Raw genomic sequence first — 27,652 nt, forward strand, 5'->3', positions numbered from 1 at the left:
AGCCAATAAGAGGCTAAAGCTGCCAGCTCATTTCTATTAGAAACCTATTGCACTGAGATTTAGGGGTGTTTAGCTAGCAAATACCAAACAGCAATTACCGTTTCAACAACCTAGAATATGAGAAGAAAACATAAGAAAACACATCACAAGACAGATTTCCTGTGGGATGAGCTCCTGAATGAGAAAAATCAGGGATAGGAAAGGTCTTTAGAATTGTTCGTACAATCACTAATACCATGCTGTGGATTTGAATGCCATGGGGTTTGATGTTAATGTTCTGCGAATAATGTTAAAGAAAAAAAAGATTTTCCCCAACTCTGCTTTTAAGGAAAATTATTCAAGGTATTTCATTAATCAAACATATAAAGTTATATATATATATTTTTTTTTTATAATGGATCCACCCAAAATGATATATATTTCACATGTCTGAAAATATATTTGTTTAGGGCTCAACATTTTTATGATTTAAAGTACTCAAAGACTTTGTAAAAGTAGGCCTATCCATAAATCAAGCTGTAAAAGTCTTCTGGAGATACATGATTGCTTTATGATAGATTTAATTTAGGCTTTTATTGACATATAAACATTGATCATTGCAAATAAATGGACCATGTCAAATATGGTAAAAGGACATTCATTTGTGTGTGTGAGTGTGTGTGCTTGTTTGTCACAAAAATAATATTAATTTGTGCTCCAAAGATGAACAAAAGTCTGAGTTTTAAACAACATGACATGAGGGTAAATTATGAATTTGGGTGAACTTGTGTGACCTGCATTTAATGTGTTATTGGTCTTACTGTGAACAATTGATTGGTGTGTGTTATTCCAAAAGAGAGGAAAAAACAAAATGATTCTTAAACCAAAAGTCATTTGCTCTTCCTCTGAGTTGCAAATGGCAGTTCATGTTGACCTTAATCAATATTATTTATGAAGCACAGCACAACTAATCTAACTTCTCCTTAAAAGAGTAAATGGCTTCAGAAAAACCTTATGGAAAAAAATCAATGACACTATCAAATTGAAATTTAGAAAATGAAGCGATGGTGGACAAGAATTGGAAAATGCTAAATCACTCAGATGTTCAATGCTGGGATATTTAACGAGAACGCAAGACAAGAATGGTTAACATTTAGTCTCAGTGCAGTTCTGCATGGTTGAGAATATTAATGCTCAGGCAGTTTGTGAATTTTTAAAATTAATTTTTGCGTGCATTAGTCTGGTTCCTAAAAGCTGCCCTGCGAATGATCATAATTGCTGTCTCACTTCGAAACAAAACCTAATGGACTAAAATTCGGAGTTTCTTATGTGTAAAGTGGCTGGCAGGTTACAACTGACTGATTAAAACTTTTACTGTATCAGGTTCTTATTACATTCATTACTAATTATCAATTATGATCACAAGATAATGTCATCCGAACACAGCTTTACTCCATCAGATGAAAGCATGTAATATAAGGGAATCATTCTAAAATACCAAACCTTAATAGCCTATGTACATTTTAAAAGACAGGCATGGTGATGCTATCAACACCCGACAACAGACATGCAGATCTTATGGCCTACAGCATAAATATATTACTATTCCGTTTTTTTTTATTTTTTTATGTATAAGTCAACAAAACGGGATGTCTCTTATTTTGATTGTATAGACGTCATAAGTCCATTTCTACCTGATGTTGATCAGGAGGGCAGACATTTGTCCTTTTGTTGATTACATTTCCTGACATTTGAAACCCTCTTTGTTTGTATAGCCTACCCATACCATCTGCAAAGCTAACAATGGAAAAAAGCTGAGAAAACAATGTTAATTTTTTTTTAAGGATATCATGATGACACTATTCACGAGTTAATTACTGCAGTTATTGAAATAAGAAAGTATTATTTTCATGTCAGTATTATTTTTTTTAAACACTTCGTAATAACTTCATTAACATTAGTAAAGATGATTAGCAAAAATAATTAATGTACTTTCAAAAAATTTTATGTCAAGATCCTTAGATTAATTCATTTTAATACGAAATATGAAGGAACATAATTCAATATTCATGATAAACCTCTTATCTGTTATATTTGTAATTTTAAAGCAAACTGTGGCTCATTATGAAGTCCGATGTCAATCAACAATCTCGCGAGTAGGCTACTGGTGGAGTTGCGCACAGATCATGCAGAGGCAAACTGCAGACTCCCAGCAGACTCTCAGGGAAGCGGTCATTTCTCTTTCAATGCATCAATTCATTCGGACTCGTGTTACTGACACTTCTTGAGGTCTGTCGTAGGGTTATGCAAGTTAATGTTGGCATGGATTTGGTCTGTTTTTTTCTTCTTCTGGCAGATATACTCATAAGCTCTACGTGAGCTTATGTGGCATGAAACTTCACAACTTGAAGGTAAGAAACTTTCTAAATTAAGTGCACTTTTGCACAACCTATTTTGCTCGGATAACTCCAAGCTATACGACTTTTAATTTTATGCATGGTTGTTTTATTCTATATGATTTAATGACCGCGTAGTGACAGTAAATTATAGGTGCAAACGTGCATTTACCATTATATATATATATATAGGCTATCTATCTATCTATCTATATATATATATATATATATATAGCCTATGCAATGTTCTGTTTGCAGATGATAAATATAAATTCAAACAGATGAATCCAATGAACCTTTGATTCATTTATATAAAATATAAATTAACATATTTAGATATATTAAATAATAAAACGTAATGCATTAATGCTTACCATTTTTATGAATTAAAATAAGATACACTTAATAATAGGCTACTTTGTTTTAAAGTGACATGGTTACATGTACTTACTATAGTAATAGCAGTGAATTATGCATAATTACAAGTAACTAACCCTAAACTAAACCCTAACACAGTAGTAAGTACATTAGTAATAAATTATTACTAAGTAGCCTACTTATTTGTGTAATTACACTGTAACAACATCACCTTAAACTAACAAACTCCCTGTACCTCCATCATTTATCCTTCTTAAAAATGTTATTCCCTGAATTATAAAATAGCATCTTTTTTGAATACAACATTTTTTTTTCCACTTAACTTTTTTTTTTTTTTCAGAGTAAGTGACAAAAGTGAACAAATGCTAAATATGGATATAAGAACCGAAACAAACACATCTGAAGACGAAACCCTGCACTCCTTAATTCAGTCCACAAACTGTTGTACACCAGCTACTATCCGAGTAGAGGGAGTCTTAGATGGTCTGGAAGACAGTACAACACTAGTGGGTGTTCAAGTGATCTTGATTTTGGCTTACAGCACCATCATCGTCTTTGGCGTGACCGGGAACTCTTTGGTCATATATGTCGTGTACAAGTTTAGAAATTTACACACGGTTACTAACTATTTCATCGTCAACTTGGCTGTAGCAGACTTGTTGGTCAACACATTGTGTCTCCCTTTTACTTTGATGTACACTCTCTATGGAGAGTGGAAATTCGGACAGGTGATGTGCTACTTGCTGCCATACTCACAAGGCTTAGCCGTCCACGTTTCGACCATCACGCTCAACGTTATAGCGCTGGACAGGTACCGCAGCATTGTCTACCACATGGAAACCAAGATGTCCAAAGACATGTGCATAGTCGTGATTGCGATCACATGGGTGGCAAGCGCAATCCTTGCCAGCCCTCTAGCTATCTTCCGTGAATACGTGACCTTCGACCTAACGCCTGAGCAGACAATTCAGGGTTGCGCAGAGAAGTGGCCTGGAAGTAGCGCGGATGGGACAATCTACAGCATCGCCATGTTCTTCCTGCAGTACGGGCTGCCACTGTCTATCATTTCTTTTGCTTACACTCGAATCTGGAACAAGCTAAGAAATCACGTCAGCCCCGGCGGTGGCCGCAGCGACCGTCATCAACGGCGACAGAAGACGACGAAAATGCTGGTGGCTGTAGTGGTGGTCTTTACCGTTAGCTGGCTGCCCTTTCACGCCTTCCAGCTGGCGGTGGATATTGATAGCAGTGTATTGGAAATGAAAGACTTCAAATTGCTCTATACAGCTTTTCATATTGTGGCCATGTGCTCCACTTTTGCCAATCCCATCCTCTATGGCTGGATGAACAGAAACTATAGAAGATCTTTTGTGGCCGTTTTCAAGTGTGGAAGGTTAAACAACGGAATGAGAAGAGTTTGTAGCAGTGAGGCAGTAAGTGAGAAAAGTACACGCAATAAGCAACATGCAATCAGTGTAGCCTTTAAACAAGAAAACACTCTGCTGTGATGGCCATTTGCTTTTTGAGATTTCAAAAACAAAATGTAAACATAAGGAGAAATATTCAAAAAGTCTACTGTAAAGGACTATACGTAAATCTGAAGACTGAACACTACACATATATGAGACAATTGTGGTGAATTTGTGACAAAACACTTAGTTTGGAATGTTGTATTTTGTTAAAATGTAATATGTATTTGTTATATTCGGAATTAGCATTTGATCTGTAAAAATAAAAAAGTCAGTGAGACAGGGATCTCATGTTAAATATATTCTAGTTTTTCCTGTTTGTTTCCTGTGAAAATAAAGGGGATTTTATGCTAAATGGTTCTCAAAACATTAAAAAGGCAGCAGTAGAAGACATCAGGGCAAGTTGGAATCAAGTGTTTGCATTTGATCCCTTCTAAAAAATTATTTCTGACAGTGTAGTAGTCAATTTTTTATATATATGGTTTAATTAGATAAATATGTATAAAAGTAATTGTGCGCACATCCCACCTTCTGGCAGGTGCAGGACAAAAGGAACTTAATAAAGTGAAAAAAATGTAATGTCCACAACATTGCTTTAAACTCCCATATTTAATATAAAGGCAACGTTTCGACCCTGGGTCTTCTTCAGGCAAAATCTCTTAATTAGAGAAATAAGCACTTAAGTCAAAGTATTTGCTTGGTTGTCTGTTCAACTCACTTGAATTTAATATATTGGTGCCTTGAAAGCGGGTCTGAAACAAGTTTAACAAAAGTTTAAAAGGTTTATACAAAAATGCATGTGAATCCACAAGTTCACTGGGCAGCGAGGCAGCAAGCCAGCTGCTTTCTGTTTCAGACACCCCATGTCTCGCAGGTAATTAGGTTACATGGTCTCTAATACTGCACATTGTTCACAATAAGATGTCCAGGATCACAAGCAATGAAATACTACACCATCTTGATTCCAAGAGCGAAGTGTTCCCTTCTAAAAACCGAATACTCATTAAAACACAAATATTCTCTAAAGAACTTAAGACATCATTTTATGAGAATACTTGTGTTTTAATGAGTATTCGGTTTTTAGAAGGGAACACTTCACTTTTGGAATCAAAATGGTGTAGTATTTCATTGCTTCTGATCCTAGACATCTTATTGTGAACAATGTTAAACAGGAAGTCTCTCTGGTGGGATGTTGTCTCAACTTGTCTCTTATGGAGATTCCATATTTGACAAGGATCATGCGCAATGACAACCCTATATTATTTAGAATTGTAAGATCATAAAATCATATATTTTTTTAGTATTATAAAATAGATTTTTTATTAGTTGTAATATAGGGATTGTGAATTTTTGCCCATGCACCAGACAGACACTAAAACAATAAATAAATTTGGTTTACAAATGGAATGTACTCCATTAAGATCAGTATTCCTAATTCTGATAGCCAATGGCCCCTGAAAGATCAATCAACTGACAGGAACAGACAATCAATACTCACTGCACAACAACATAAAAATAGAATAAGAGGGTCTCAAAGTATTGATCGTGTCAATGACTGTCCTGCCCGTCTTTGAATGTCCCAAAAGCCACTTTTATTATATCTACAATTCACAATTGAATTCCTGTCTCTGCCCAAAACTATTTATCTACAGACATTATTGCATTAGGGATTTTTATTTCAAGCAGATGGCTTTTAGCCTCAAAGCTTAGGCATGATGTGCATTACCACTATACCACTAAGGATTCCAGACACAGAAGCTTTAAGGTAGTTCCTACTCACCTCACTTATTTCACTGTGGATGCCAAATTTCCATTGCATAGTGTTAAAGTCTTTGATGCCACAAGCAACACAATTTCCCTTCCTACAGGGATAAAAAAAAAGGTTATGATATACAATAGCGGGACATTGATTGGTAGCGCAAAGGGTCAGGGTTTACCATCAGCAACTCATTTGTTATTTAAATATTAAACCATTTATAAAGATCCCAGGCTCTGACTTAGACAAGACCACTTCAGCAAAATGCCTGCAAGGCTCAGAAGGCTGATTAACTGGAGTTTGAGAGAAGTAACAGATGTACAATTTCAAGATATGTTTTATAAGCTTAATAATACAATACAATTAAACATCAGAAAAAACAATGAAAAGGTCGAAACTGTGAATGTTTTGTCAACGAGAAAACAAATTCCATAAAATAACACATTGAACACATGATTTAAAAACAAAACACACAATTTAAAAACAAAACACACATTTATTGTAAATATGTTTAAGGCTTTGATAAACCTATAATGCAATGATAAAATAAACAGCACGTATTTATCACTATTTCTCTTATCTGGCCATGTTTATGATCAACTTTATGATATTTAGACAAATATCTTAAAAATCGCTTGATGAAAGTGATATGTAGTAGCTACTGCATTACATTTAAGGGAATTTTAGTTTGATTTATTTACATTTCAACGATTCCTGAAATAATTATATCAAATGTCACAAAAGCAGGTCAATCAAATTAAATAAAGGTCATTTTCCAAATGGGATGGTTTTATTAGGTGGGCTCCAGGGAGGAGGGGGCTCATCCTGAAGAATAGCCTGTATCCTTTTATCATTTCTCTCTCGGTTTTGTTGAAACTCTTTTCTTCTCTGTAATAAAAGGACCAGGACCACATAAATTCAACATCAGTCAACAGAGGCAAAACAATGAAAAGCTTTTATTTACAGCTTGCTCATTAAAAAATAATGTAATTTAAATAGTCTTTGTCTCAAAGCATCTGTTTAAATGTGTGTATATACGTAGGAACCTTTAGTGCATGGCGTGACAAATGAGGACTGAACAACCCCACTTAGAAAATAAATATGACTGATCTGCCCTTTACACACACATAACATACACCAGAATGACAAAAATTAAATGGCAAATGCCATTTAAGAAGACTTCAAGAACTTTTTACTATAGATTTAACTTTTTTAATAAATAATAAACAGCAATGTCATGGAAATATATTTTCTACAAAACTGTTTTACAGTGCAAAATGATATGTGTGATTGGGAATTGTGTGTAAATAAATTTGCTGTAACATACCAGCCATTTGTCGTACATCTCCAAGGCCATTTTTTCATTTTCCTCCTTTTCATATTCCTCCTCCACTTCCTTTACTTTCTCCTTCCTGCGTTCTGCCCTTACCTTCTCTTCAATGACATCCTTTTTTCGGTCACTCCTATATGTAATATGTAAAATAATTAACTGAAAGTCATGTTCTGCATTAAATTCTATCTGTAACCTGAGGCTTCACAAAGGGCACATTTAAATCTAAAAGGGGTCCTATTATGCCCCCTTTTACAAGATGTAATTTAAATCTCAGGTGTCCCCAGAATGTTTAGTTTCAGCTACCCCACAGATCATATTTTATATCATGTTGTAAATGTCCATTTTCGAGTGGAAGGAAAAACATGCTGTTTTCGTCCATGTATCCGGGCTGCTAATATCAGCGCCCTTGACACTTGCCTTGTGCAATCCATGAGAGAGAGAAGACGCAGCACCGCTGAATCACTCACGCTGTTTGTGAAAATGCATCTCGCAGAAAGTTTTAAAATGACTGATTTGATTTTATAATCTGTGGGTGGGTTGCACCAACAATTATTAATATTAAATCTAGATTAAATCGAGGTTTATCTAATAATTCTTTCTGTTGCAACACTTTAAAAATAAGCAGGTTTACATATAACAATTTTGATCCTGGATTTAATTCATATTTAAGATAGATTAAATCTCAAATAGGGATTAACTTTAAACTGGCAGGTGATGAATTTTAAATAATTTAGTGCACCTACAATTAAATTGTAAATGCGGATCCGCCACTCATCTTGGTGTCGGACAAAGAAAAGAAGAGAGGAATAAATTTAGCATGTAACTGCAGCGGTGATGATGAGGTGAGCACTGAACGCGTGGAAGCTGGGTGGTGATCAAACGGTCCTATCACGAGTGGAGATACCGTAGTCACGAATCATGCCAGTTTTTTTGTTTTTTTCGGTTGTTTTGTCATATGTTATGCTGCATTATTACTCCATTAATTGATAGGCTACTATACATATATGTCCTGGCTTATGAAATGACCATTAGCATTACCTAACGGTCTCTCTACGTAACAGTTTATAAAGACAGTTGACATTTTACAAGTTTATTTCCTAAATCAGGAAGAACTATTTTCATCAGAGAGAGAGAGAGAGAGAGAGAGAGAGAGAGAGAGAGAGAGAGAGAGAGAGAGAGAGAGAGAGAGAGAGTGAGTTTCTGGTGATCTATTGAAGAAAATTAAATATTAACATTGTTGCTGTTTAATAACAACAACGGCGAATCCATCATGGTGGAGAAAATTAATCGTAAATGGAGGTTTTAATAGCAGGTTAAAATTCTAATCCCCGATTTGTTAATCTGTGTTTAAAATGAAGTGGTGCAACACAACATAAACCCAGATCAACAAATCCTAGATTAGCTCTAAACTGAACCTAATTTAATCCTTATTACAGTTTTTTTGGATTGCTTACACACTAAAATTAAAAGTAGTACACTATTAGCAAAACCTTACACTCAAGAAGCAAAACATCAGCCCATATTTGCACAACTATAAGCACATTGTCAACCTCACACTTGTTGCAAAACTCTACACACAGTGATTTGCAAAACACTAAACACACTTAACATACATTACACACAAAAATCTATCATGAAGTCACTTCCTTGCAATACCAAAGCACTGACTGTTAAATTACCGCACCGTCCAATCAATTGGTTCAACACAGTCATCAGGTGTGCAAACACTTGTTTGCTTAATTGTAGACACACCAATCAGGTGTATAAGCACTATAAAAGGCAGCAGGTGAGTTCATCGGTCTTCAAGCACAATGGAAAGTCAGAGAAAGAGTAAGATGAGGAGGAGAATGAGGAGAACAAGGAGGAGGACAAGGAGAAGGACAAGGAGAAGGACAAGGAGAAGGACAAGGAGAAGGACAAGGAGAAGGACAAGGAGAAGGACAAGGAGAAGGAGAAGGAGGAGGAAGGGGAGGAAGAGGAATCAACAGAGGAAGAGGAAGAGATGGAGGCCATGCTGGAGGTAGAGGTAGAGGAAGAGGAAGACAAGAAGGTGCTCAAAGAGGACCGAATCTGACAAATGAGATCCGCGCAACACTGGTTGACCACGTTGTCAACCACGGCCTGACGCTGAGGGAGGCTGGACTGCGAGTACAGCCAAATCTAAGCCGATACACAGTGGCAAGTGTGATAAGAACATTTCGATTGGAAAATAGGTACTTGATCTACACTGAACTACACAATTTTGTCTGACACTGTTCTTCAGAGAGTTTTATGAATGGATGGAGAGGAGATCCAGCATGAGTTAATTTACGTAGATGAGGCTGGGTTCAACCTGACGAGACCACGAAGGAGGGGAAGAAACATCATTGGCCACAGGGCTATAGTCAATGTCCCAGGGCAACGTGGGGGTAATATAACACTGTGCAGCCATTACACAGAATGGGGTCCTCCACCGCCATGCCCATATGGGCCCTTACAACACAGCACTCATACTTACATTCTTGGACCAATTGCACAACGTTACTGTAACAGCAGCAAATATAATCGATCATATGCAGAGTTCATATGCAATACATTGTTGTCTGGGACAATGTGTCTTTCCACCGCTCTGCTCTGGTTCAGAACTGGTTTCAGCAACATCCACATTTCACCATCCTATATCTTCCACCATACTCTCCATTCCTCAACCCTATAGAAGAGTTTTTCTCAGCATGGCGGTGGAAGGTATATGATCTCCGTCTCCAGGCTGAGGTACCCCTCATCCAAGCCATGGAGGAGGCCTGTGACCAGATGGAGGTAGCAGCAATGCAATTGTCATTCAAGATGTGTCTTTCCAAGGTGTCTTGCTAATGACAACATTGCAACATTGCTTGCGATGAAATTCTCTGTCCAGATCCAGCTAGGCGAAGAGACAATGTCTAGTTTGTTTTTTTTTATTTATTTTTTTTACAGTAAACTTACAGTACAATACGTAAAGTGACATTTTGTTACAATATTATGAATCTCCATGTCAACATTTTGGGCGTATTGAGAAATAAATGAGTTTCTTCAGTCTGCAACATTGGTCTTGTGTAGTGTTTGGTGAATTTACATTATATTTGTACTTTGTTGATGGTAGCCTACTCTAATCATAGGGAAGTAGAAGTGCTAAAAGTGTTTTATGTTTATCACAGCAGAGTGTAACTCGTGCAAACAGAGTATAGTAATGTGAAACGTGTGTGTTTCATATGGTAACAAAGTGTGGTTTTTAAACAGAAGTGTATCATTTTTACAAGTGTGTTTAATTATGCAAAGGATCTGTAGTGTTTTGCTAATTGGGTGTGTGGTTCTGCTAATTGTGTGTAGTGTTTTGAAAACACGGGCCCTGTTTTGAAAATCGTGCTTAAGCAATCCAAAAAAACTGTAATGCAACCCACCCTGTGTGGATTAATTTACTAATACAACCTACATGCTAAAGTGAATCAATCAATGTTTGCGGGAATTTCTCATATTATAAGCGGGAGACCTGTGGAAATGATTAAAATGAAGTGCAATACTTGCAATCCCGCGCCGAAATTCGAGCCCTGGGAACTACTAAAAAAATACAGTGTTTAAAAATGAACATCACTTAATATTACCCTTTTGTTTGTTGAACTGTTGTATAAAATCAATGTCACATTTGAAATCGTGTGGATGTTTGGGAAACATTGCATTCTTGCTCGTAAAATATATGATCAACATGAAAAACAAGAACTCACTCAGGGTATGTTGTTGTATCGAAGAGAGTTTGAATCTTAAATCAATCTCTTTGCACAGTCTTGTATCTATATTTGTTCTTCATGCTAGTAAGTGCTAAGTCCCCACTTTTACAAAGGTATATTGTTGAGAACGGCAGTAATTTACGCGATTTGCAAAGGCAGCAGACTCTGCATGCGACGCAACATATCATATACATGCTGCTTGTGTGGATGTAGTCAGTTTTGACCGCGAAAGATGAGGTAATTTGATTGGATGTCATGTATTTACAGCATTTTACCTGCTAGAAAGGCATGCTCCATTTTAATGTTATTTTAAGGCGGGTATTTTGTTAGCATACCCCCTCTGTCACCTCACGTACCCTAGGAGACCGTAAAATATGGATGATCCGGAATTTTACGGGACAGGTGGCAACCCTACTGTTAAATTTTGGCCAGGTCCCTCTTGCAAAAGAGGTTTTAAATCTCAATGAGATCATCTGGTTAAATAAAAATAAAATAAAATAAATGCTCTGGCGAGCGGATAAACATGGCAGACTGTGTACAGCTCACTCAGGACGGGGTCTATGCTAATAGGGCAGAGTCTGTCACAGTCGTGGGTGGGAGCTAAGCATTTGTGATGTCACATATGCAAGAATCTGCAAATGGCATAATTTATGGGGATTAAAAAAAGAGAAGTGGATTTTTACCATTATAGGTTGGTTGTGTACACACACTGCCGACACACATTTATGTTCAAATGTATAACAGGTATAATACATTTTCTGTATAAACAATGTATTAATCAATACATAATTGCATAATAACTTCAGCATGATCAAATGTGAGCTATTTAACAAGATAAAAGGAATAAATTAGGGTATCATATATAAATGTCTTTCTTACCATTCAGTGAAAGCAGAGGTGCAGTCCTTTTTTCTTTCCTCTTTCTCTCTGACCTGCTGTAGTTTTTCTTTTCTCTCAGTCTGCTTCTTTTCCTTTATCCTGTCTTTAAGGATACGGTCATGCTCCTCTTTCCACTTTTCAAAAACCTTTTGTAAATTAGATTGTGATATCTTTATGTGAATAATAGTACTAAAATTGCATTTAGTAGTATATATTGCAGGGTATCATGTCTCTCTCTCTCATTTTTATTTACCTTTATTTAAATCACCATCATTTTTCATTTTTAGTTATGTGCTGTGGCAAATGGATTTTTAAAACTACAAATATTCCATGGTCTCCCAATTAATATTATAAAATCACCAAAGCTGCAAGCATTTTTAAAACAATTAACAAAATTAATTTAGTCTAAGAGAAGTACAGTACTTCACAAAGCAGGAAATGTCAACTTCCTATTATTTCAGGACAGATACTGCTTTCGCCTAACCCTATACACACACCAGAATAACTAATGATAAGAGTAAAGCCTTCAGACCCCGAAACCCCAGACATCAGAAAACAAAACAGACATGACAGGGACAGTTCTGAAAGCAGCTAAAATGCCTTGAAGGCATTGTTATGAAGTCATTGACGGGCATGGTGGCAAAGCGATGCTAATTGAAGGGACATTCCAAATAAAAGTGAGCAACTGAATACCTCCACAAAGGTCCCTTTCACAAGACTTTTAGCAAAGGGTTCTCAAGGCTGCTGCATAGTTTACTGGCCAGTACAGCAAACCACATTCACACATAAACTATGCAAGAGAAATGTGATGCATTTCATGTATTTGAGCTACAGTATGAATATTTTTTTACTGTGACAAAATATTGTTTCTTTTCTTAAACCATTATTATATTCTAAGAACTTTGACTGGGTTGAGCAACTGTCAGTCTGGGCAGATCAGTGCCACCTTGGACTTAGACTGGAGTGTATTTTTCAGACATATATTTCTCTTTCTGGAAATGCTTACTATTGATGTGAAAGCAAAGAGGTTGTGCATAATTGTATAATAATAATAATTTACAAATTTTTTTTTATAATTACCAATGAAAAATACTGACCTGTTTTGCGGTTTCCTTTTTTTCTTGAGTTTTATCCTTTTCCATTTGTTGTTGGTGGATTGACTTCTGTTTTTCTTGGACTATCTTTCTGATGAATTCAGATTTTTTCTCTTTCCAGGCATCATACGAGGCCTTTGCATCTGCAATTTTAGAAAGCTTTTCCTCGGGGAAAAAAAGGGAAATGACAATAAATAAATCATAACATGACTGTGGTGACTTAAGAATTCAATGAATTTATTGCAGAAAAAATGTGTATTGAACATTTTCTGGTGCGTCCAAAATCGCGTACTGTCCGAGTAGTTTTTGAAGTTGAACTTCATGACGGTTAAAAAAGTACGTTCTATATAGTATGAGTGTATGTTGTTACTGTCATGTGACCTACAAGCGTCAGTTGCGTCGCTTCACTGCCTTTTAATAATCCTCTCCCATGGCCTCGTGGGATAGTAAAGCCTTCATCGAATGTGCACTTCAGATTCTCGGCGGTAGTAGGTAATCAGGGTACTTTTCGCCGGGTACTCTTTTGGCGTACTGTTTTTCACATACAATATAGTCGGGAAGTATTCGATTTTGGACGCAGCGTTTGTTTATGTTAATTACCTCTTGCGTTTTCTCCTCTTTCAACTTCTCTTCCTGCTTTTTTGCCCTCCTTGTTATTTTTAAAGTTTATTCTTTCTTTTTTAGCCATTCCTGTTAAGAATCCCCCCCCCCCAAATATAAATAAAAACTTTTAATAAAAAAAAAGCCTCTAGCTGCAACTAATTATTATGATGTTTTTAGTAAATGATTAGTCTAACCTGGTACACAGCAGCTCTTAGTGAATCTGCTGCTTCTGGAACCTGTTGAATTTCCTGTGTCCTCTGATCCAAAATCTTCAATGTTCCCAGGTATTTAGACTCCACTATATATGAGCTTTTGGACTTTCTGGAACTGGATGACCGGGAGCTTGAAGGTCTAATGTTCAAAAGATATTCTTCGAGTTTTCAATGTTTGGTGCATTTAAGTAACACTCTTTAGCACTCTTTAGGTGCACCAAGTAATTGTTTCCTCATTATAATATATATATAAAATAACATATATGAATAAAGGAAGCAAGGTGGGAAAAAAATAGCATGAGAAAATAAATAACAGAAGTGTTGAGTTGGTGAGACTTCCATGTGGCTTGGTATCAATAAAGTATGTTAATGTAAATTAATTATAATATCCATATTATAGTAGTGGTTTCTTGTTGACTGCTTTAAAGGTTATAAATTCATCTCTCTGTTAATATGGATTACTTTCCACATTTAGAAATCTCAGAAATCTCTAAGGTTTCATTAAAAACATCTTCAGTTCCCCATCCCTATTTGACATTAACATCAGTGACTGACAAATCAGGATTCTCGCCTGAGAGCCCAATTCACCTTCAAATGGTAACAGAACAAGCCAATGCACATTGGCGAGTGAGATTTGCATCGCAAGCTACACCCTCATTTCTGGGTATATAAGGCAGTGTGCAAATTCTCACATTAAGCTTCGCTTCAAAGCCAAGCAGACGTTTGTCTTCACTCTGCTCTCAATCATCGTTCAGTGTCCACGGAACAAGAGGGAAGCTGTTTGTGTGTGTTAGTGTGACAGCGCGTTCCAGCAGAGGTCACGTTGCTGAGTGAGTGAACTGTCAAATGCAGCGGCTGTTCCCCTGGGCCCTAAAAGAGTAAACGCGGCTGTGACGTTGCGTCTTTTTAAAGATGTCATTCCACCACCCGGGTGTTTCTGGATGCAGTCATTTCCTGGCCCCATCTGACAGCCACGATCTCTGCCTCACGTGTCTGGGCCGTAAGCACACTGAGGGGGCGTTTGTTGATGAGTCATGTACCCACTGCAGGAAGATGACCATCGCGATGTTGAGATCAAGACTGAGATACCTGGAAACAGGTGGAGTCCTTTCTGCTATTCTCCATTCTGGCCTTGATGGACACAGGGCCACTTTGATTAATACACAGGGTGATCTGAGGATTACAATGGGAGTTTGTTTACCGGTTGAGTCCCGACCGACCGAACTGACCAAATTGCCACAATATCATTGACTACCAAAAAAATGTCTTGTCGTTCGGTACCAAAATTCGATACCAAAGGGTTTAATCTCATCAACGTCAGTGAGCCAATAAGCTTGGAGTATTGGAAAACAAATCCAAGTCCAGGCACTCAATAGGATGCAAAAGTTAAAAAGCCTTTATTATTTGGGCTAAAACATTAAAACACCAACGCGTATCGGCCCACTGGCCTTCATCAGGGTGTTGGTAACAAACAGACAGAATCAAGCAATACTTATAGTTGCATTGGTTTCAGGTGTGCCACTCTGGCACTTGCAACACACCACTAGAGGCAATAGCTCAGGTAATATCTAATGCCAAAGGTTAAACCATACAAATACAAGGCAAAATAAGAAATCTCCAAGTGAAAAAAAAAAAAAAAAAAAAAAAAAAGGAGTAACACCAATACAAACATCTTGTGTACTCCACACAATATGTCCCAAGAGTCAATAAATGTGAAAAGGCTAACCAATCATACTTCTAAATTCATGCATTCATGCAAAAACTAGTCAACATTCACGGACAACATTGTCCCTATTGAGACACAACCATTACAAAAAAGGTGTGAGGTCAAAATCTTCATTGAGACCTGGATAATTAGTGGCCCTCAAGGAATAGATCCAATAAGTCTCCCTTTGTTTAAGGCGTTTGATTATATCCCCACCCCTGGCATCAAGGCCAGTGGGCCGATACGCGTTGGTGTTTTAATGTTTTAGCCCAAATAATAAAGGCTTTTTAACTTTTGCATCCTATTGAGTGCCTGGACTTGGATTTTTTTCCAATTCTTCTTTAACATTTAACCCTTCCAAGAGCACCAGAGGATACAAGGGATACCAGCAGCGCTCCAGTTCCCCTTTGTCTAAGCTTGGAGTATTATTGGCTGTGGCGAGGCATCAAGGAAAAATACTAGTTTACGCCGTTACACCCAGAGACGTGGCTCACACGTGAGGCTGAAGTGTGTAGCGTCCCAACACCCATAGATTTGGAAAATATCAAAAGTGAGGCAACATTTTACCTCGATGCCAACAGCGTACAATACAATATTTGCGATAAGATAATTGCTGCCAAGACCGGCAACACGACAAATCTGATGAAGCACTTGACAGTGCACGGAATAAACTTAAGGGCAGAAAGTTGCTCAGTCTTCAACTCCAAGAAGAACTGGAGGCATGAGAAAAAGGCACACAGAAAGCTTGAAATGTCTACTTTTAAATTAACCAATTTTCAACGAAAACAAATCTCTCTTATTGTGTAATCCATATTATACTACAGGGCCGTTGAATGCTTGAATCTGATTGGTTGACGAACGTTCTGAGGTGTGCAATTATTTTCAGGGAACCGCACGGCTAAAGTAGTTCCAGGCACGTCTTGACCTTATTACAGTTCCATATCACTTCGCGTAGTCAACTGTAATAACGGAAAATATATACAATTCATAACAAGAAAAACCGCAGCTCCATGCGCTTGATCTGCAATTTCCAATGTCTAACTTCACAATCAATGGAAACATGCAGTTTAATTTGAATAAATAAAGTATAGCCTACAGTCCTATACATAATCAATAGAAAATTAAACTGAATATTTAAATAAATTGATAGTCCTGTTGCACGGGTTTTCGTAATTGAAGATAATATAACAAATAAATAAAATTGATAGGCCTATACTTGTTAAAAGGGCTTTGTGTTTCATTTATTAGTCTAGTCTACTGTCACTAATAGAAAAAAAGAATGAACGAATTAATTAAAACGAATTGAATTAATAAATAAATAATAATATTGACGCACATGCTTCTCTCTAAGGCCAGTTATGAATGTAATTTGATACTTAAGACTGATCATGCACGCGTTTTCAGCGCGTTCAGTCTGTGTTCACAGCGGTGTTTAAAATCTGCTGCATTCACAGTCAGAGAATGTTTCTGGTTGTTAAGTGTGTCCAGCATTACTCTGCTATCAGCGGCTCAAACCTCCGTTACTAACTCTAAAATGACGTTTTGGAATTAGCAACGGAGCATGGGTTTAGATGCGCAAGGAATTAGTCCTACATACAAGAGTGTTTTAATGACAAAAACTTTACAAACGTCTTGAAATACATAATCTGAACAATATTTCGAGGTGTGGTAACTAGTATAAGCGGAATAATTGACTTCAGGCCGTTGAATTATTATAAAAATAATGCACACCCGAGGTGTAACGGCCACTCCGCTTCGCGTCGTGACCGCATTACCACCTCGGGTGTGCATTATTTTTATAATAATTCAACGGCCTGTCGTCAATTATTCCTTACTTAAAGTTCTCTCTATAGGTGTGCGCGTGTGCATGTTCACTATACTGGATGACAAGTCAGCAACGTCAACTTCAAACTTTGCAGCCAACACTGACTCAGAAAACACTAGTTTAGTAATAAACAATTAATATGTCCGACACATTAATCTTGATAAAACAGATTTCATAAAATTGGTTTAAAATTTTAATTGAAATAAAATTGAAAATGTTTTACTTGAATGGGAACTTTTATGCAAAATTCACTTTTATAAGATGTTTGAACACAGATGTGTGTTCACAGTGTGTGTAAACAACCACCCTATAATGGTAAAAATCCACCCAATACTTTTTTTTTATAATCCCCATATATAGCATAATCAATCTCTCACAACAAGCCGTTTCAAATTTCACGGGGCGAATGCTGTATCCCTCAAGCCTGAAAGTGTATGTTGCTGCTATTGCCGCACACCACGATGCAGTAAACAGTAAGTCCCTCGGGAAACACGACTTCATCGTCAGGTTCCTGAGTGGCGCCAGAAGGTTGAATCCACGCCTCATTCCCTCTTGGGACCTCTTCTTGGTCCTGAAGGCCTTACAGAGAGCACCATTTGAGCCCTTGCAGTCAGTAGAGATTAAAATGCTGTCTCTATAGACAGCACTCCTGACTGCGCTCACATCCATTAAGAGGTTGGGGGACCTGCATTAATTTTCGGTTGACGAAGTGTGCCTGGCATTCGGGCCGGATATGTTCCCAAAGGTCCCACCACTCCTTTCAGGGACCAGGTGGTAAACTTGCAAGAGCTGTCCCCGGAGGAGGCAGACCCAGCCCTCGCGTTGCTGTGTCCTGTTTGTGCTTTGCGTTTGTACGTGGACAGCACACAGAGCCTCAGGAAGACAGCAGAAGGGAAAGGCTGTCTCCAAACAGAGGTTGGCCCACTGTACAGTGGATGCCATCATCTTAGCATACCATTCCCAAAACGGTCTGTGAAACCTGGGAGTGGGAGCTCACTCAACACGAGTGTTGCTTCCTCCTTGATGTTGGTGCACAGAGCTTCTCTGGCAGACATATGCAGAGCTGCGGGCTTTCCTCCACCACACATCTGACCCATCAGTCAGATGGGTAGTACTTGTGTGCATGCCAGGTTGGTCAGCCCATTTCTCCATTTATGTTAGCGATTGTGAAGCATTCACTCACAAAAATAAATGTTTTATATATTTACGGTAGGAAATTTAGAAAATATCTTCATGGAACATGATCTTGACTTAATATCCTAATTTTTTTTGGCATAAAAGAAAAATCGATAATTTTGACCCATAAAATGTATTGTTGGCTATTGCCACAAATATACCCGGGCAACCTGTGACTGGGTTTTATAATCCAGGGTATTCTTCCATGGTACGGCTTCCCTGTTGGCGAGCACGTGTCTTTCCCTTGCAAATGAACTGCTACAGAGCACTGCCCTGACGGTCAGTCCATATGTGTAATTTCACATTACCTCCCTATGGGCAGGATGTGGTCTTCGTAGCGTTCCTTTCCAGTTGGAATAGGCACACTTTCCTAGTGTTATCCAATAGTCTCACTGTTCAGGGTGAATGGAACATCAGTGATTGGCATACTCTGTGCACAGCCCTGTCCTACTTCTGCCCCCAGCTGGCTTGCTTAGGAGGGAACGTAGACATTAATGCCCGTCGCCACAACTCCTGTACTACGTCTCGGGACCCAGTCTCGGCTTCTCAGCGAAAAACTTAATGGGTGTATTTGCACATTGCCTTATATACCCAGAAGCAGGAGAGCAGCTTGCAATGCAAATCTAACTCGCAAATGTGCTTTGGCTTGTTCTGTTACCACTTGAAGGTGATTGGGCTCTCAGGTGAGATCCCAATTCGTCAGTCACTGACGTTAATGTCTCCGTTGCCTCTTTCAGGGAACGGGGGTTACATTAGTAACCTAGATGCTGTGTTTCGAAGATTAAAGACGGACGTAAGGGTTTGGAATGACGAGGCCGAGTAAAGGCTGACAGAATTTTCTTTCTTTTTTTGTGAACTATCCCTTTAAGTGTACAGTAAAATGGATCTCCAGATGATGTGTGAACATCAATGGAACATGAATTTACACTTTTTATAAACTTAGCTTCTGTATTTCAGAAGTTCACCACATGCACATAACTGCCGGTGTCAGCATTAAGTATTAAACAAATTCACTAACCTGTCTGTGGATTTTCTAGACATGTGGCTTTGTGTGGTTGCCGTGTAGTCAAGGTCATCATGGGAACTCTCCTGATTGGAAAAGTGTGAAGACAGATTTAATTAAGAATAACATTAGCATTTAAATGTTGACAAGGCAGTTAATTGACCTTAATTTGTAGGGTCCTGCATCCATTATTAACAAAAACAAAGCTGTTTCTTATTACACTGCTGACAGAGATGTAGTTTCAGAAGGGCCATCTTTCAGAATAATAGTTAAGAACAAGATCTTAACACTCTTAATAAGACTTACATGATTTTCTTCAAATGATGTTGAGTAATTTTTCTCTTTGCATTCTTCCGAGGCAACTAGAATAAAAATTACAGATTTATTTGAAATTATTAATAAAATACTTTAAAATATTAGATTTCAGGTCACAGATCAACAATACCAAAATGTAATCCAATGTAAACTATGGATAGTTACAACAGTAAAAGTCTGAACATTAAAACACTCTAAATTAATTCCCACATACCACTGTCTGCAGTGGCTGGAGCCTCGGACACTTGCTCTACTGTTGAACAAGACTGTGTAATAGACTTTTCTGACATGGCCTGGTGTTCATCTGGACCCTGCAGTAAAATATATGGTTAACCCACCTATTGCATTCAGGTACATACTATTTTTTTTAGTACGAAGATTATTTTTTATTATTTTTTAGGTGTGGTTAAGACTGTCAAAATAAACATACTTTATTTAAAAAAAAAAAAATTATACAAAAAAATTAAGAGATATAACCATTTAAACTAAATTGTTACAACTTTTGTCTCAAATTACTTACATCCTACAATGACGCACACATTTTTTTCCCTTCCCACTGGGACTGTATTTTGTTTATAAACATGCTTGCGCATGCACACACAATAATTCTGAAGTTAAAATAAAATTACAATAATGTTTTAATGTGTTTGTAGAGCAAAAGTTCATAGACCAAGTAGTCTACATTTAAAAAAAAGGAAAGGTTTGGACATGGTAACATTTAAAAACTTTAAACTTTTGTGCATTCAGAAGTTACTTATTAGATATACAATATGGTTTTAGTTGAAAAACATTAAGCTATGACTGTTCTATAAGCTTACATTCTACCGGGTCCAAACAGACCCTGGTATGCAAAAGGTGTATAAAAATTTTTTTTATGCATCAGGAGGGTTAAGGATCTGTTAAAACATTTGCTTGAATCTGGATTTAGACCTGATCAGCTTGTTTATGTTGTGAGATATTAACTACCGCTAACCAGTGGCAGCTCGTCAGGGGAAGCAAGTCAGGCACACCCTACCCACAATTTTTTAGGTGAAAATGAGAGAAGGACGATTTAATGTTAATAAAATAACCATTTATTCATTTTATGTCTCAGAATGTGTATTTCTTGTTTGTAAGTGATTTCCCCACTGTAAGTGTAACCACTGCTTGCCTCTTCCCCGAATGTGCCGAATCTGTGAAACGCGAGTCTGAGGGGAGGGAGGGGGAGGCTCCATAGCCGGAGACTTGTGCCTCCGTTGGTAAAAAAAAAGCCGATCACCATCGAGTATTTCACTTTCAGCGATTAGGAGTGTTGAGAAAAGTAACATGGCAGAGGAGGCTAGCCTCCCTTGGTATATCAACCAATCATCGACAAGACGTAAATTACGTGATATTAGTTTGAACTATTACCGCTGATGTAACTATGGAGAGAAGAGCTACTGAATATTTGATCGCAAACAAATTTACTAAACTACCATTCAAACAACAGCTACAAATTAAAAATGAAGGAAGACCACATGCCTAAGTTGGATATAGGCTAAAGCAATCAGCTTCACTAAAAGGCAAAATGTGTTCTTTTAACACAGACATTTAAAAGGATAGAAGGATGGATTTTTGCTTCAAGTGATAGGCTAGGACTAGGTGAGTGAACTTATTTTGTCTTGATGTACGTGTTGTTTTCAATAAATATGTCTATTAATAAATCTGTCTATTAGTGACCACAAAACCCATTTTAAAGCAGTTAAAAGAAAATGGTGTGCCTTCTCTATTTTATAACACACCAGCCGCCACTGGTTGTTACAGAGTCAACATATGACTAAATGAAAATTTAACACCTTAACACCTTTTTTGAGGGGTTTTAGAATATACAGCCGAGCGTTTAAATTGGTTTCTACTATTTCATATTTTCTCTTTCTATCATTTACACATTTAAACAATTTCACCTGAACACTTTCAGTGGTAGAGGTTTGACTCTTCTCAGAAGAGGATCTGTTGGAGAAGGGTATAGACATAGAGGATGTGGCTGTTCTGCTGAAGCCAGGAGTTTCTGCTTGCGTTTCCTCTTCTAACTGACCAGTGTCACACATATTTGCTGTCCTCTGTCTGGGCTTGGGTCTGGGTGACATGTCTTGAGCAACGTAACCTTTAATTAAAGAATGTGTATTTTATTTGTTAGTTTCTGACATTTCTTGAGACGATTTTACAGACAAAACTCTGTCTAGCTCAGGGAACCTTTCAGAAGTACACTATCGGTCAAAGGTTTGGAATAATTAAGATTTGTTATTTTTTTGAAAGAAGTCTCTTATGCTCACAAAGAATGCATTTATATGATGAAAATACAAAAACACTAATATTGTGAAATATCATTACAATTTAAAATAACTTTTTTTCTATTTTAATATATTTTTTAATGGATTTTAGCCCTGTGGTGGCAAAGCTGAATTTTCAGAACCATTACTCCAGTCTTCAGTGTCACATGATCCTTCAGAAATTGTTCTAATATGCTAATTTGGTGCTCAATAAACATTTATTATTACTACAGTGAAAATAAATGAATACGGTACTTTTATTCAGCAAGGATGCATTAAATTGTTTAAAAGTGACAGTAAAGACTTTTATAATGTTACAAAAGATTTCTATATCAAATAAGTGCTGTTATTTTGAGATTTCTATTCATCAAAAAGTAATAAGAACCATTATTAATAATTGAGCACCAAAATAGCATTACATTATAATAAACAACAGTAGTAATAATTGGATTGCAAAATACCACAGATCTTAAAACAGCAGCACACATGCAAAGACTGTAGCACTGACCTGTAGAGAGTTTTGGTTTGACACTTCTCTCCCTGGGTTGAGGAATGGGTAGGTCACCATCTTCACCAATCCTTTGGTTGGCCTCATCTTTTTCTGAAGGCAATGGTACTGGACTGTCCCACTGGGAGCCTTCTGATGTAAGGGGGATGGAAGATTCCCATAGGCTATTCTCAGAGTTTAGTGGCAGTGGAGATTCTGACAGGCTCTTCCTCACCACAGATTCTGTTTGGTTCCTCAACCTCATTACTGATTTTGACTGCTCATCCTTTTGGAGTAAAGTGAATTCTGGTTGAAACTTGTCGGATAGAGAGGAAAAATGGGAATCTGACTGTTGATTATTCTCTGGAGTGTAAGAATCGCTTGGACTTTGAGAAGTATTCCTGGATTGCGTGGAATGGAAAGAACTAATCGGGCCATCTACACCTCCCATGGAGTTTAGCTGTTCAAAATGCACAGGTGAGCTGGTTCTTTTGGTTTTCATGAAAGACACTTTTTTGGGTTTGACATTTTCTTCTTCATCATCATCTGAAAGCTTGAAATCATTTATTTTGCCTTTTGTCTTACCAGCTTTAAATCTCTCCTTTTTCTGTTTTTGTCTTTTAAGAAGTTTGTTCAGAATGTCTGCTGAAACAATTAGTGTATTTATAATACAAGGCAAAGAACAACATTAAATAGAAACTGAATTACAGTTTATTGGGGATAAACAAACTGATTCTATGTAAGTTAAGGTTTATCCTATAGTTGTGAGTAGGCTATACCATGAACTTGAGCCATGCTTTGAAGATGATTTAGTTAAGCATGCCATTCTGTACCTACCATCATCATCATCATCATTTTTACCATCTTCTTCATCATCATCCTCAAAGTCATCAGAGTAACTATGCTTGTTGGCTCTAGCAGACACAGCTTTCTTTAGCTCATCCTGAAATTCAACAACATGCACGTGTCATAGACATCATACTGACTTACATTAGAGAGCATTAATACGGTTACGAACGTTCGATTCGAAACTAGGCAACTCACTAGGCTTTCAGACAAAGGCTGGTGTGTCTGACAATCTAAATAAATATTTCACTTAAGAGCACACTAATGATTAGACGCTAATAATGTTACCTGAAAAGTTGTTCTTCTGGATGTTTTAGGGCTTTTCGTGTAAGCAAGCGTTGTCGAAAAAGGCTCGTCATTCATCTTATCGAATGGACTGTTTAAATGCAACAATTTGTTAATTAACAAGCACATGATCGTTTTAGATATAGCATTTCATCAACCGTTCAAACAATTAAAACCTATCGTAGCTTCAAAACAAATGTGAGGTAGCAAGCGTTGCTCAACTCATCATGGACGCCATTTGTTTACGCGAGTTACCAAGCAACTAACGTTACCGGATGAGAATGTACGTAACCTACTACGACGAAGGACGTTGCTCTGTGAGCTTCCGCTTTTTACATTGAATGCCCTAAATTTGACCAGTTCATCCTATAGAGCATCACAGTCCCGCCCACAGCCCGAGAGAGCTCTGGTGCCGGAAGTAAATTTCCCATTCATTTCTCCCATTGACTTTTGGAAAAATCCGTATCTAAAGAGTTTTAGAGCATGTCTGAGGATAACCAGCTACGGCTGAACTCATAAGCATACAACATATCATTTCGAGTGAAAAAACGAAGAGAAAATCCAAAAAAAGGCAAAGGTACAAGACTGTGTACATATTTTCATTTCCGAGCGAAGGAACTACTCCCATAACTAATCCCATAAACCACCGCGCCTCACTGAAGTCGACTGAAGCCAACCGCGAAAGAGCCTTTTGAGTGAATTTTATATAGTGAATGTGTAGTTAATAGCAGTTATTTCAATAGTAATCGTGTAAATAAAAATAATAGTGTTTTATATAGGTATTGTGTATTGAATTTTATATTTATCATCGTGTATTTTATATTGTGTGCGTGTGTGAAAGCGGTTAACGATAACGTTAGCAACATGGTGCAGTGCTTTGTACCTGACTGCAAATCACCGCTCAGTCTGAGTCGTCAACACATGTGTGTTCAGTCAGTGTGTAGTTTGTGTTTATTTCAAAGCCCTTTATGACACAGGACACTCTGCTGACAGGACAGGTTGAGGTCCATGCTCATTTTCATGAAGTTATAGTTCATTCTTAATTGTAATAACATTTAATGTATTTTCTTAATATCCACAACGAGTGTAGATTAAAAAGTGATGGTCAGCAAACCAGAAAGTGCACAACGCCACCGGTCTGATGCATGGTCTGCTCTTGGACCATCATATTCAGTTTATTAACTTGCCATGAATTATTATACAAATGTTCAGTAAATGCATGAAGAGGTAACCTTATGCCTAGGTTAAATATTGTTTTGACAGCGGCATCATAAAATGCTTGATATGACTCATACCATATGAAGGCTACAGTAGCCTATCTAAAGTGAACGATAAGTAAGGGATAATGTAAAGCGAGGCGGTTGTTATAGCGAATACAACTCCCGAAAGGCTAACGTTAATTAACGTTATGAGCCCGACGCGAAGCGGAGGGGTCTTGAATCAGCCTGTATTCGCTATAACAACCAACTCGCTATACATTATCCCGCTTATTACATGGCTACCTACCAAATAAATCAATAATTTGACACAAAATATTAATTAAAAAAGGAATGTATTGATTTAAAAACTATTTATATGGCTTCCGCTAAAGAAAACAGTCCGTTCCGTCTCTTCTGTTAGAATCCTGCTTCCATGGCAACGCTATGGACCTTCGCGGGGTTTACACGATTTCCACCAATCAGATGCATCACTGTGGGATTGTGGGATTGTTTAGGATTGTGGGTAATGAAGTACTTATCCAAGACATCGCGAATAAAAGGCATTTATCTCAAAACAAGGTTAGTGCCCCATGAACTTTTGGCGTTTATATGAGCATATACAATCGCTTAGTACAGCCGTTGCTGGTTTTAAGTCTACCATGTATGGTTACGTTTTTATGGCTTATACCCCAAATGTCTATGGAGAAATTGTATTGAATTGTTACTTCCGGCACCGGCTGTGGGCGGGACTGTGATGCTCTATAGAGAGCCTAAGTCCCTCCCCTTCCGGTCGACCACCATGGGACCTTATTTCGGAAAAATATTGTATGGTAGTCAATGGCGAGAGACAACAAATATTTTGATCTCGTTTGAATTGTGCCCTGAATTACACATATGATGTTTGTCAATTTAAAAGATACATTTTAAAGTCAAGAAAGTCGCAGTTTGATGTAAAACGGTTGAGGTATAAGACTATGAAAATACGTAATTACAAAGACTACAAACCCAGAAGGCGCACATGCGACGTCATACCTTTTCTCTCAATGAATGAAGCTAACTTTACTGAAGCTAACGTCTGTCATTTTTTCTATAGTCTTACATTATAATCGTAACGTTACGCCGTCATGCCTGACTCGTGTTTTGAGCCAGAATACACACATACGAGCAACGGATCTTGTGACGTAGGCTACATAGTGCGAGACGAGAGATGTAGTTCATCGAGCGATTTTCACATACAACTAAACGTTACTCTTCTGTTTTATGACAAACTGCGACTTTCTTGACTTTCATATTTACCTTTTAAATTGACAAACATCATATGTGTAGTTCAGGGGACAGTTCAGACGGAATAAAAAGATAAGTTATCTCTCCCCATTGACTTCCATACATATTTTTTCCGAAATAAGGTCCCATGAGCCGGAAGCGGAGGGGCGGGACTTAGGCTCTCTATTTGAATTAACTTGCAGCGGCTTTTGGATTAAAAAAAAAACCTATGGAAGCCTATTTACGCTATAAGACGTTTATGGGTATTTCCCAGAATTCGGGCCTATTTCTGTCCACATGTGTAATTCTATTAAAAACTAATTAAATCTAATAAATTTTAGCACCACTTATTAGTATAAACAACACATTTTATTGGTGTTTTGTGGTACAATATCTGTGTTTTGGTGTTGTCCACCACCAGAGTTTCATGTTGTACCATATCAAACATTATTTAACACAAATTAATAAAAAATAAAAAAAATGCATATGAATTAAATGTTACCTGAACTAATAAACTACATGCACAGATTAATATGCATTTTCTACTTTATTTTGCTTAAATAACTAATCTAACTTTAGCTGGAAAATAACATTATTCAAGAACCGCTATAAAGCCAAAACAATCTTACCTTAAATTATACGTTTATCTCTGTAAAGCTGCTTTGAAACAATCTGCATTGTTAAAAGCGCTATATAAATGATGACTTGACTTGACTTGACTTGACTTAAAAGAGAACTCCGGTCAATTTTAACATTGAGCTAATTTTCTTGTAAATCTGGAGTGCTGTCAATATAGAGAACAAAGACAAAAATCGGTGTTGCCTACACCGTGTTATCCTCTTTTTAAAATTTGCACCCTGTTGACTTCAATGGGGCACGTTTTAAACCTGCTTTTATTTCTCTTATCATCTTGTAATGTGTCATACAAGTGCCCAGCCATGTTGAGTGATTCCTTCAGAGTGAACACAAGTGAATCTGACTGCAGTAGATGTGAAAAATATGAATAAAAATGATGTTATATCAGCCAGCGCACAGACCTGTATTTACATCCTGTTTTCGGTCGAAGTCAAAAGTAGTCGATTGTCGAGTTCACGCGCATAGGTTTAGTTACCTATGATCACACGGTTGAACTTGACAATCGACTACTTTTGACTTCGACCGAAAACAGGATGTAAATACAGGTCTGTGCGCTGGCTGATATAACATCATTTTTATCAATATCTTTCACATCTACTGCAGTCAGATTCACTCGTGTTCACTCTGAAGGAATCATCTAACATGGCTGGGCACTTGTAATGACACATTACAAGATGTTAAGAGGCTAAAAGCAGGTTTATAACGTGCCCCATTGAAGTCAACAGGGTGCAAATTTTAAAAAGAGGATAACACAGTGTAGGCAACACCGATTTTTGTCGTTGTTC

General features: G+C 37.4%; 2 protein-coding genes across 2 annotated transcripts; one reads left to right on the forward strand and one right to left on the reverse strand.

Moving 5' to 3' along the window:
• The first annotated feature begins 2,206 nt into the window (after positions 1 to 2,206).
• Positions 2,207 to 4,282, forward strand: npy2r (neuropeptide Y receptor Y2). The gene is made up of 2 exons (XM_079615925.1): positions 2,207 to 2,390; positions 3,094 to 4,282. Exon 2 carries the CDS (start codon positions 3,116 to 3,118, stop codon positions 4,259 to 4,261), a length of 1,146 nt encoding a protein of 381 aa, XP_079472051.1. The 5' UTR covers positions 2,207 to 2,390; positions 3,094 to 3,115; the 3' UTR covers positions 4,262 to 4,282.
• Positions 4,283 to 5,393: 1,111 nt separating this feature from the next.
• On the reverse strand, positions 5,394 to 24,133 carry map9 (microtubule-associated protein 9). Its single transcript, XM_079615926.1, is given in 15 exon segments — positions 5,394 to 6,866; positions 7,306 to 7,441; positions 11,931 to 12,076; positions 13,028 to 13,189; positions 13,625 to 13,690; positions 13,694 to 13,714; positions 13,822 to 13,978; positions 19,564 to 19,634; positions 19,855 to 19,910; positions 20,078 to 20,174; positions 21,786 to 21,985; positions 22,660 to 23,283; positions 23,476 to 23,581; positions 23,773 to 23,860; positions 23,950 to 24,133. Coding segments are annotated over 14 exon segments (2,037 nt in total). The 5' UTR covers positions 23,848 to 23,860; positions 23,950 to 24,133; the 3' UTR covers positions 5,394 to 6,746.
• Between the last annotated feature and the right edge of the window lie 3,519 nt (positions 24,134 to 27,652).

Source organism: Phoxinus phoxinus (genome assembly GCF_949152265.1).
Source record: "Phoxinus phoxinus genome assembly, chromosome: 6".
Taxonomy (NCBI): Eukaryota; Metazoa; Chordata; class Actinopteri; order Cypriniformes; family Leuciscidae; genus Phoxinus; species Phoxinus phoxinus.